This window comes from Papilio polytes, unplaced genomic scaffold (assembly GCF_000836215.1).
Source record: "Papilio polytes unplaced genomic scaffold, Ppol_1.0 DF824024.1, whole genome shotgun sequence".
Lineage (NCBI taxonomy): Eukaryota > Metazoa > Arthropoda > Insecta > Lepidoptera > Papilionidae > Papilio > Papilio polytes.
Window position 1 is genome coordinate 2,547,842 of NW_013525180.1, and position 11,937 is coordinate 2,559,778.

The 11,937-nt window shown below is 33.5% G+C and overlaps 1 protein-coding gene across 4 annotated transcripts in view; it reads left to right on the top strand.

Moving 5' to 3' along the window:
* LOC106101173 overlaps positions 1–2,796 on the top strand; it is a 103,877-nt gene extending 101,081 nt beyond the window's left edge. For all 4 annotated transcript variants that reach the window (XM_013280315.1, XM_013280317.1, XM_013280318.1 and 1 more), the window contains 2 exons: positions 134–302; positions 622–2,796. In XM_013280315.1, coding sequence (XP_013135769.1) covers positions 134–302; positions 622–1,257 — 805 coding nt within the window. In that variant the 3' untranslated portion in view covers positions 1,258–2,796. The remainder of the gene's footprint in view (positions 1–133; positions 303–621) is intronic.
* Positions 2,797–11,937: the final 9,141 nt, after the last annotated feature.

Here is an 11,937-nt window from a genome sequence, read left to right on the forward strand (position 1 = left end):
AATTAAGTATTTGATAACTGTAAACAATAAAAATAAACTTTTATAATTTCATGCGGATTAAGCCGCACGGGAACATCTGTTTGTTAAAGTCTTTGTTTTAGTAAATGCTAATATGACCTTTCTTTGTTAACAGACATAAGCGAAAAGTAACAAATTTCCTGCCATCGAAATCATCAGCGCCGTCACAGAGCGGTGGGTCACAGAGGCGAGCGCCACCGCAAGCACCATTGTATGAAGACTTACAGGACTTGCCTAGACGACCTCCGCTACCGCATAGACCTGATATCGAACCACAGTTAGAAGTAAGTATTATTCGTTCTACGTTTTTGAAATAAGAAGATAACTAATAGATAAAATAAGCTTCTACAGAACATACTTTATTGTCTAACCATAATCTTGAAAGACTTCTCTACTCTATGCTTCTAATGAGCCTCGTGTAAAAACGAGAAGAGAAAAGATTTGTATCTTTGAATGTATCCAAATAATTCAAAAACTACTACAACGATTTTAAAAATTATTACAGCGATTTTTTTTATTATTTCTCAATTTTGAAGTGCTAAGTCGCGAGCAACACCTAGTAATGAAATATTTTTTTCTAATTGAGCACCTTTACAATTTCAGATGGTGGAAACAAAGCGACACAACTGTCCGGGGCGAGTGTTCGTCTGTGACAGCGGGGGCACATGGCGTGGCGGCAACCCTTGCGGTGGCGACGCGTGCGGGGCTCCGCTCTACGAGGAACTACCTCACAGATCGGACGACTCGATTCACAGCGACGATCACTTCGCAGAAGATGAATTAAGTCTCGTCGGCGAGGCGGCTCCCTGTCGGACCTGTTCCAGGCCTACAGTACCACTTTCACTACCACATCGTCAAAGACCACAAAGACTGGATAGACGACCGAAGTCTTTGGAAAGACGTCGTGGTCATCATAGAATGCCACGTCACATTCATCCACCGGATCCTTCAGAATTTCATGAAGGGGTTCTTTTAGATGCATTGTTAAGATTATATCCTCAAGTCGGTACAGTTGGGGCGAGACCACCTGGGCCATTACCGATGCAAGCAGGAGGCGCTTGGCCAGGAGGAGAACTTCCGGGAATTGCCTGTTGGAGAGGACCTCGTGCTTCACCTAAACCACCTAGTGGTGACTCTTCTTTCGGATCTGATTCCGGATATAGTAATAATACCTGTGGAACATGTGGCACCAGAGCGTCATCCAGACATCGTTTATCAGCTGAAATTCCAATGTCATGAACAAGATAGTGATTTTGTGAACTTTGTGTGATAATATATAAAGGTTCTGATATTTGACATTCATGACACTTAGGTAATATGTAGTTATCTCGCGGCCTAATGAAACTGATATTCAGTGTGGCCTCATTTTGCCTTCTTCAGTTAAGGGTTTAATGTAAATGAGGAATTCAACAGTTCCAGTAGTTACTATGTTTCTGAAAAATTCCTTCTACGTAGGACAGTTTTCAATTGTAACACGTATTTATTTTTAAATTGTTCTTGCCAATGTAGGTCATTTAATAATAGTGTTTAAATATGTAATTGCATAAATAATTTTGTACAGAATTAACGACCATAAAACTTATGTAGACGTAGTGGTTTTTCTTAGTAAGTTATTCGGAACTAGTCCTAAATTATGTTTGAATTAAGAATTGCGTTGTAAAAATTGTGACACATGTAATTTGGTTGAAAGTTGTAGATAGTGTAAAAATAGGTAGAAACTATTATTTAGGGACATTAGTAAGTTGAATTTTATAATCATATCACATTTTAGTATTGGTAATGCATATATAGAAACACAATCTTTCCAGAAGATACATCATGTCCTAATCTTCTTATCTCTGGTGCTATATTTGAATTATCTGTCATTTCATATTACTATATCAACATTTAGGTCATGTGAAACAAAATAATCTATTACATTGATTAATAATTTGCACTATTAATCTGAACTCCCTTGATAAATGTTGAGGAATTGTAAAGGTGTATACTGATTTACGTGGTGTAACTATCGCATCTAGAAGTTCATTGTTCGCTGGTTTCCTTGTAACACCTCGAAACTGGTCACCACCTATCTCTAAAGAGCATTTAATCCTAATGTCGATACGCACTTAAACAATTTGTTTCTTGACCACAGATTATCATCGGTTAATGTCAAGTCTCTTACTAAATTATGTTTTTACATAGTTGTCTATCTTTTTCATTTTGCTTTAAATAATTAAGACAGCAATATTAATTAACAGTGAATACTAACTATTAGTTATTCTACTTTACTATGTCAAGGTCTTTAATAGATTTTTGAAGATGAAAATATTCTGCTTTTTACCTTGAAATGTCAATTCATTAAAATGATAGCTTTTTTTTATTTCGATGGGTGAAAGGCTATTTGTTTTAAGCGCCATTTGGTTAAATGTTCAAGAAAGCCATTTAAAGTTTTCATTTTTAGAAAAAACGTCCTGAAAATAATTTCAATTGAAAGATTTTCAGACTGGTATTTGATTAAAATTACTATAATTCTGCATACTTCGTTATTTATTAACGACGCAGAAATCTTCGCTGATTCTGAATATAAATATAAGTTGATATCGCCTAAAATGGCGGTTCAAACAACCTTTCACCCGTCGATATTGAAATTATGCATCCCAGTGAATTTAATTAAATGTTTATTTCATAAGAAGAAATATCAAATTAATTGTAAGTTAAGTATCATATACATATTTCAGTTAATAGTATTTATGTATTTTGAGTTGTAAAATGTTGTTCCTTGTTTTATGTTTTATATTTAAAAAATTATGTGAATATTTATTTTTTTACGATCGTTTCACTGATGTATATTTTCAAAAGTTGAGTCACATATTAAATTTAAATGACCCAATTGGTCGAAATTATAAACACAAAGCACAATAAATTGAAAAATAAATACATTTCTAAAACTAAGTATTATTATTTTACACCTACAAGTTATGTTAGTTATGAATGTGGAGGGGTACATCGGTAGAGGTAGACCTAGAAACAGATGGATGGATTTCGTGAAAGGACATGATCAAGAAGGGAGTGATGACTGAGATGACGGATGATAGAGTGCTTTGGAGGACGAAAACAAACGCGCCGACCCTACGGGAGTAGGATAAGGCAGGGAAGATGATGACCTTAAAAGAAACAAAAGTGAGCTTTCTAGTTAAATTATGAGCGACAGTAAGACAAAATAGTGGATCAAATTTTATAAAGATGTTGATATGATACCTTATCCATTTCAAATAGATAACAACACATAATAACAAAAAATTATGGGCTTTATAATAAAATACAGGTAAACAATACGTAAATAAGACGTAGACCCACTTTATAAATGGTAAAAACGCACACCTTTGACTAAACTATCGCACAACTGTTTACTCGCTTTAATTCCTATAAGCTTATATGGACATGCACACTACTCGATTTTTAGTTGTGCAAATAAACAGTTGAAATGACAAAACAATCGACAATCACACACCAGTTGTTGTGTTGTCAGTCAATGTGTGTCCGCTTTAAATAAAATCCTGATAGCAAGCAATATATTGTACTAAAAATTAAACACAAGATAACACGTCCCTACTCTAACATGGCGCCGACACTTACTGGAAACTCTATTTATAAACTAAACGTTGCTACAGATTAAAATAATTTCGCCTTTTATGTCAGGTTACAGGTGCTGACACACTGTCAGCGGCTATAAAAGCTCGAAAGTTTGGAATATAAAGCTTTGGACTTGAGCCATATCTATTAAAAGCACTTTCATCCTTGATACCTGGAGAGTAGTTTTTATGTAATGTTATTGCCATATCGAGTATCATGGATGCATTTTAGATGCAGGAACAATGAAGCATTAGCCTGAAGTAATTAAAAAATACTCTAAGTAGTGTGAAAGAACAACTGCACTTAAATCTAAAAGTAACTTTGCTATTTTTTTACTTAAGTTCACCCGGGCTTGTCTATGAATGAACGAATGAATAGCGGTTGTTTACCGTTGGACCAAAAAGTCTACAAATCAATCGGCCCAATGGGAGTTTTCTTCCCCATTATGTCGATTCCTTATATAGATTCTATCCCAATACGAAATAAACCATTGAGTCTATCGTTCGGTAGGCCGATCGGTCCAACGGGAAACAGCCTCTTACCACATGAAAATTAATATTTCCACAAACTGAAATCATCGTACGTTTGATTAATTTTCTACCATTCATGACTCAACTAGTAATCTTTACTATTATAATAAAGCGTAAACACACACTTCTTTGTTGCCCAAGATGGCAGCAATTACAGCATGTTTTTGAATAATTCTTTTTGTAATAAAAAGCCCCACACTTACGTCACTTTAGGCTATATATTTTAATACCATTAAACTTAGGAGGTAAATATTTTGGATAAAAACCCTAATGTGGGAAAGAGACCATTGCTGCCAACATCAAGGAAGCAAGCTAGTCATCATGTCATGTCATTTTGACATTTGCAATTGATAATTTGACAAATGTAAATAATAAAATAAAACTTTCATAATTTCATGCGGATGAAGTCGCACCGGAATAGCTAGTCATGTGAATAAAGCGACAAAATTATTTGGATTTTGATTACCTACCATTGAATTTAAAATTGTATGTATTAATTATTTAGCTCTGATTACCTCTGTTATAGCTTTAAGCCATCGTAGTACCTGTCAATTTTTTCCTTAACCTGGTTTAGATTTTAAGGTTATAAACTCGTATTTTCTAATTCATCACATTAGAATATCATTGATTCGTTTTACGCCTTGCATAGTTAATATTATATTTATGTATTATTAATCAGTAATCCTTTACAGTTTACAGAATCACAGAGTAATTGTGTTACAATACGGAATAACTATTCAAATGTTATTCGTTTGATTAATTCGCAACCATCAATACATTAAGGCTCGAAATTAGCTGGATATATCAGATTGATGTCCACTTTCACATTGAATATAAACAGTTCCTTGTTAATTGCAAATTCTCGAAAGTGGAATATTGAAATTCCCACGAATGTCGAAATGTTCAATATTTTCGTCTTATTCTATATACTCTTCGATTCGACCAAAAGTCGAAAAATATGATATATGTGCGATATTTGAATTTATTGGCCATATTGTAAAATTGACATATGAAGAAAGTAATATTTTAAAAAATGGTAGCTTTAGTTCTATGATAAAAAGTAGTTGGGAGTGAATTCAAATGGTTGTTGCTCGCGACTTCGTATGCGTGAAATTAAAAAATGTATATAGCCCATGTCACAGATAAATTATTTTTGTAATGGTGAAAGAATTTTTAAAATCGGAACAATAGTTTTTGAGTTATTTAAATACATACAAAATTACAAATCTTTATAATCTTAGTATATGATAGACATATGGTAGAGTATATATTATGCCTCTGTAAAAATTAGATATATTCCATCGTATTTTTCATATAGCTTGGTGTAAGCTTACCATTAGAGTTTTAAATAACCAGTCGTCTACACTCACAAGTCAGTATTCATCAAATACAACGTGAAGCCATAACTCTTGACAGTGCGACGGAACCGGCCATATGGAATGCAATTTATAAAAGACATGTTTATTTCAAAATTCACTGAGCATTCAGTCGTGACGATCTTTAGACTGTGTACGATATAAATAGATAGATATATGTACAACTGTTTAGTGAAAGAAATTGATAAATGTATACTTATACTAGCCTACGACCACGACTCCATCCGCGTGACATTAAATTATTTTAATGTCTGTCTAGGTTGTCACCCTACTTATGTGACTTTACACATAATGCCCATATGCCCATATGCCACATATGCCTCTTTGAGCCAGCTGAAAACCAGCGCAGTAACGGCCTGCGCCGTCCCTGCATTAGCTGAGCTTGCCACCTTTTGCCACATTTCTCTCTTTTTTTTATATTAGCTCTAAGGTTTTGTGTATTAAATGTTTTATGTAGTTTTTTGTGGCAATAAAAATTCTATTTATTTATTAAAAAAAAGTGCCTTTGTGTTCTTCCAAATTAATCTTTACGTCTATGCCAAATTTCATCGAGATCCGTTCAGTTATTTCGGCTATAAACCCTAACAAGCATCCATCTAAACTTTCGCATTTATAATATTAGTAAGATTGTTTAAAGGAAAATTTGCATTTTTGATTAATTTAGTTCGTAACGTACTTATCAGTACAGGATAAAGTTTTGTGAAACAATATCGATATAAGTTTGCTAAAGTACTATCTTATATGAATTTAAGTTTTACAGTAAACATAAGGGATGTTTCCCGTTTGGCGAACCCACCGATCGATAGATCCATTAGGATTTTTTCCCACTGGACCGTTGAATCTATACTATCGATTGATGATTTGATCGGCCCATTGAATAACACCCAACGTAAATTGTAAAACATAATACTTTTTGCATAATTTAATATCATATAACAATCTCAAACTATTCTAAATTCAAACCGCAACAAGAATACACGACAGTTACGGATAATGTAATTAAATTGCGCGCCAACACTGACTTTAATTTACTGTGGCCGTGTGTTGATTTAACTGTTCACATAAATATAAAAGATTTAATTGAGTTATGATTAAGGCGATGTTATAATGCTTAGCGCTAGTGTCGCTAAATCGTTCGCAAGCGTAGTGATGGGAAATCATATTTACAATTATCGATGGTATATTATTTTATACCTTTTCCTATTGTGTTTGTGTTTAAAAAAATGTTAGAAATATTCTGTGATATCATTAAATCTTTTTGCTGGGGAAAATTATTATTTTTGACTAACAAGTTTGAGAGATAAATCAAAAATGTATAATTAAATGTTTTTACACATTCTTTTTATTGCTGTAAAAATAATTAGATGTGTCCGGATGTTGTTTAATTTTTATGTGTACAATTACCCCAATCTAATAGAATTTTATTTGCATACATTAGGTGTAAACTGCAATTTTCCATCACTTTATTTCTTTCTATATCGATATAAGTGCATAATCCAATATACGTACCTAAATGGATACTTCAATTCCTTTTGATTCGATGTATTAAATTAATTCTGTGTTGCATTTTTAAAAAGGAAATACATTAATTTAAAATGTCGATATAAATCACGGACGTCCCTATGCCGACGTATTTTCGTCGTCCGTCGTTGCTGTCGCAGCTGCTACAATTTGTCCGTCCTTAAGTCTGACACATCGAGCGCGGACGAGTGTTGCGAGGAACTCGACTCGATGTTAACAACATTGTTTTGACTTCGTTGACTGTTTTCGGAATATGGACACGGATGATAGTAACTCTTAATTTTATTTCAAACAAAAAAATAGAGTATCTAAACATATATCGCTTCCGGAATCCGTATCACATTATTTTTAATTTGTCAATAACACTATAAATTATATTTGTTTACGTTGATACTAATTTCCTTGATTATTTTACAACTAGCTGTTCCCCTGCGGCTTCATCTGCATGAAATTATAATAATAACACATTGTTTACATTTGTCAAATTATCAATTGCAAATGTCAAAATGACATGACATGATAACAACCTTGTTTCGTTGATGTTGGCAGCAACTTATGGTCTCATTTAGACATTAGGGTTTTTATCCAAAATATTTACCTCCTCAGTTTAATGGCGTTAAAATATAGCCTAAAGCGTGACGCAAGTGTAGGGCTTTTTATTAGAAAAGGAATTATTCAAAAATATGCTGTAATTGCTGACATCTTAGGCAACAAAGAAGTGTGTGTTTACGCTTTATTATATTAGTATAGATATACATAGATAAAGTCTTTCAAGATGTTAACAACAGTGTTAAACAACTTCCATCGTCTCATAAACAATTAAATAAAGAAATTATAAGCGAAAAAGTTAATTTAAATTTTCATCGTGTTTTTACAAACTATTAAAAATACAATGATTGTTGATAGGAGGCTGTTTATCAATATCACATCAAAAGAAAAAATTTACGGCTTCTGCTATATACGCGAAGTCAGGGCATTTAACTAGCTAGTAAAAGTACTTTAATTAATTCATCGTGCAGTTTATTTGTGTTCGATTCCGCGGTTTGATTTTGTTTATAGTCTTAAGGTAGCTTAGTTGAAAGCTTTTAAAGGGGATTCGGGTTGGAATAACAAATTTACGTAAGGATTACCTTGTTAATGTTTGCTCGGTTTACTTTTAATGAATTCTTTACTTCCTTATTGTGAGTTGCAAACCGGTATATTGGTCTATTTACTGTTGTAATAGTAAAAAGAAGAGGTAAGTCTTCCTTAAATAGTTTGGGATGTCTTACGTAAGTTTGAACAATTTAATAGTGGTTCAAAAATTAGTATTTGTTAGACCTATTTAGATGAATAGTATTGTATTTCCGACTTGGTAGTACATAGGGCCCTTCATGAAAAAAGTGTTAGCCTTAAAGGGCAGAAAGTAATCTGCTTGTTTCTCTGATGCTAACAATCCACGGTGGTAGGCTCACGCGCTACGGTACTTGCTTATGGTAGTACACATTATTTTTCACAGAGTTTTATTTAAACCTTGTCCAAAATGCACTGATCTGTATAAATGGAAAGGAATATATATCTTAGTTTCCATTTAATATCTGTTGATGTTAATAACAGTTAATTCTATTTCTATTATCACTTGCAATTTTCAACACCGCCACCAACAAAGGATGTCAAGTAGCGAATATCAAATAGGCATAAAATACCACGTCTGTCCTACCTATATATTGTCAGTGCCAAAATCTCTAGACTCCATAATGTTCAAAATAAATTATCAATCATATTTGTTAAAATTATTTTCCATTCGACTATGTTTAGTATCGTATTGTACGGCAGTCATCAACATTCACAAAGTACTATGTAACGGTATGTTCACTTCGTCTCTGTTTTCGGCACTAATTAAAACGGAGCTTTGACTGCGACGAAGCAATGAGTGTCGTTATCACAATAATTCCACTGACGACGACTGATTGATACGACTGATTCGTAAATATCTGTCCTATTTCTTGGAAGGTTATTGCAGATTTTTTTTTAAATATACCTCGCATGTTGGTGATTAACTCAGAAGCTTAACTAATATATGTATTAATGTATTCCATTGTAGCTTTCGTCCGCGACTCCGTTTGCATCAAATTAAAATAAAGACAAATGTAAGCATCCTATGTGCTCTTCGAGACTATCCTCTACATTTATGGCAAATTTAATCGAGATCCGTACATTCGTTTAGGGTACAAGCTATAACATTCATTCATCTATCCAAACTTTCGCATTTATAATATTACTAAAATAGGGTAATAGGACGTCGGTGGCGTAATTTTTAAGAGTTTGACTGGATCGGACTATAATATATACGTCCAGATTCAATCACAATGTATGAGTATTTGGATTTTCGAATTTCATATGTGCATTCATCCGATTTTAGGTGAAGGAAAACATGGTGATGCAACCTGCATATACATATTTCCGAAGATCAAGGCCTCTTCTAACTTAGGGTAGCCCCTAAATGGACATATCATGAAAATAATAAAACGTGTTAAAAATACATACTAATAACTATTTTTCTTGGATTTCTATCGACAAAGAGGATATAACCGATCTGAATGTAAATCTAAAAGGCGCTAACAAGTGACCCGAGCATCTAACAGAGTCCCTCGTCATTTGACTAGCCCTTTGAAATCCAAAATCCCTTCCTATTATTTATTCAAATCAAAATTGAAGTGTAAAATTGCGTCTTTGATACGAATATAAAGAGGTAAACGTGGAAAAAAGAGACTGAAATATTGGTTTTTACTGTTAATTATTTTGTATACAGGACTTTTCCAAGCCTGAGCATGACTAGCGATTAACTTGCTTTCGCTCGCAACTCCGTCAAAAAAAAAACAATGGTAAGTAGCCTGTTTTCTTACAGGATATCTTCTACGTCTACACCAAATTTTATCGAGATCCGTTCAGCTATAAACTCGAAATATGTAAATCTATCCAAACTTTCAGATTTATAATATTAATAGTAAGAAGGCTAGTAAGATTTATTTGATCAAGATAATTTCTTTTTCGTCTGTCAGCAAGCCGCGTTTGTTCCGGGTAGTCCGAAACGGTTGGACCGATTGCGACCGGACATTCACTAAAGGGTAGCTGATATAGAAGGGCATATCATAGGCTACTTTTTATCTTAATATTACGTGAAAGAAGTCGCGGGCAACAGCTAGTAAGTAAACAAAATGTGTCATTCTAATAGGTTTTTCGAAGTGACGGCAAAGAAATACAAAGGGATATGCCATCTGACCCACTAGTATCAAGTATACTTGATCGTACTGTTTTCGATAAAAGTCATTTCCACGCAACGTCAGGTTTTCGATTAAGAGTATGCAGATTCGTTGCGGACGATCAAACCACTTGACTGGCGTGGCTTTGTGAGTTAAAATGTGTTTCAGATCAATCGCGAAATATGCACGTTACAAACTTGCTGTAACAAATTACTTCTACGCGCACCATCCTTCGAGCACATGACATCTTAACATCGGGTGGGATTGTGGTCAAGCGCTAGAAGCATCATAAAAAATGCTCTCTCCAAGTTATACATACAAATTTTACTGATAGTTATTATAAATGTTTGGATGGATGTTTGTTGAAGTTTGTAGCCAAAACTGCTTAACAGATCTCCATGAAATTCGGCATATACGTAGAGGATAGCGTGGAAGAACACATAGGTAGACTACTCACTTTTGTTTTTTTAAATCCACGCGGACGGAGACGCGGGCGAAAGCTAGTAAGAATTTAAATTCAAAGTTTAGTTAAGTTAATGTTAAGATTTGCTACGTCTTTAGGTTCTTTACTATAATTGGTTTGTTATTAATTTTGGCACCAAAACTTATTATTTCTTTTCAAATAGAAATATCCGTGTTAATATTATCACAGGAAATAGGCAATGTAAATTGGCAACTTTACCCCCAAAGCTAAAACTCGAGCGAGCTTAAAGGCTTTGCATAGACAATGAAAATGTTGAGTGAAAATCTACATAAATGTTCGCTAAAACTGGACTTTTCATAGGCTTATCACATAAACTCACTAAATTACCATTATTTTTTCATTGATGGTATACAGTTTTATAAATTAACAGGTTTGAATTTTTAAAAAGATATTTGCCTATTTTATTTTGACAGGCGCTTTTATGTTTTATATTATTACTAGCTTTAGCCCGCGATTTAATCAGCGGTTTTAAAAAACGTAATAACCTATTTCTCCAGAATATGTTCCATACCTGTATTGTATTTTAAGATACGCTGAGTCCTTCTTATAACAAAAATCCACCTAAACGCGTAATTATAAGTAAGAAGCAAGAAATAATAAAGTCTTATTTTAACATCATTTCTTGAATTGAGTACAGAGTAGTGCTAAGAAGTGGAACACGACATCATTACTGTCTCTCATTAATGCACGGTGCGAATTGAAACTCTCCTACTATTGGGAGGTTTATAGAGGAGGACGGGCATGTTATAGGCTATTTTTTTATCTTAATATTGCCTATAACTTTGTCATAAACAAGCTATAAAATTGATTAACCATCAATTTTATAGCTTTATTAAGACATAAATTATTATACAATATTAGACATAAATATAACAAACTCCTTAAAAAAACAAAGGGTTTTTTTTATTATAATTTGTAGTTTACTCGGGAATTTATAGGAAAGAAAAGTTCCAAGAAACATCTTTACTGGCATACGCAAGAAATATCTAATTTCCGCCGTCAGCTCTTAAGCGTACTTGACACACTTGTTAAGCGCTGCACATTGTTAGAGACGTTAACATAATTTTATTTAACACTAATTTTCGCCTGTGACTTTGTCCCCGTGGTATTAAAAAAAAAAAAAAAAACAAAAGTGCATGTGTTCTTCCAGG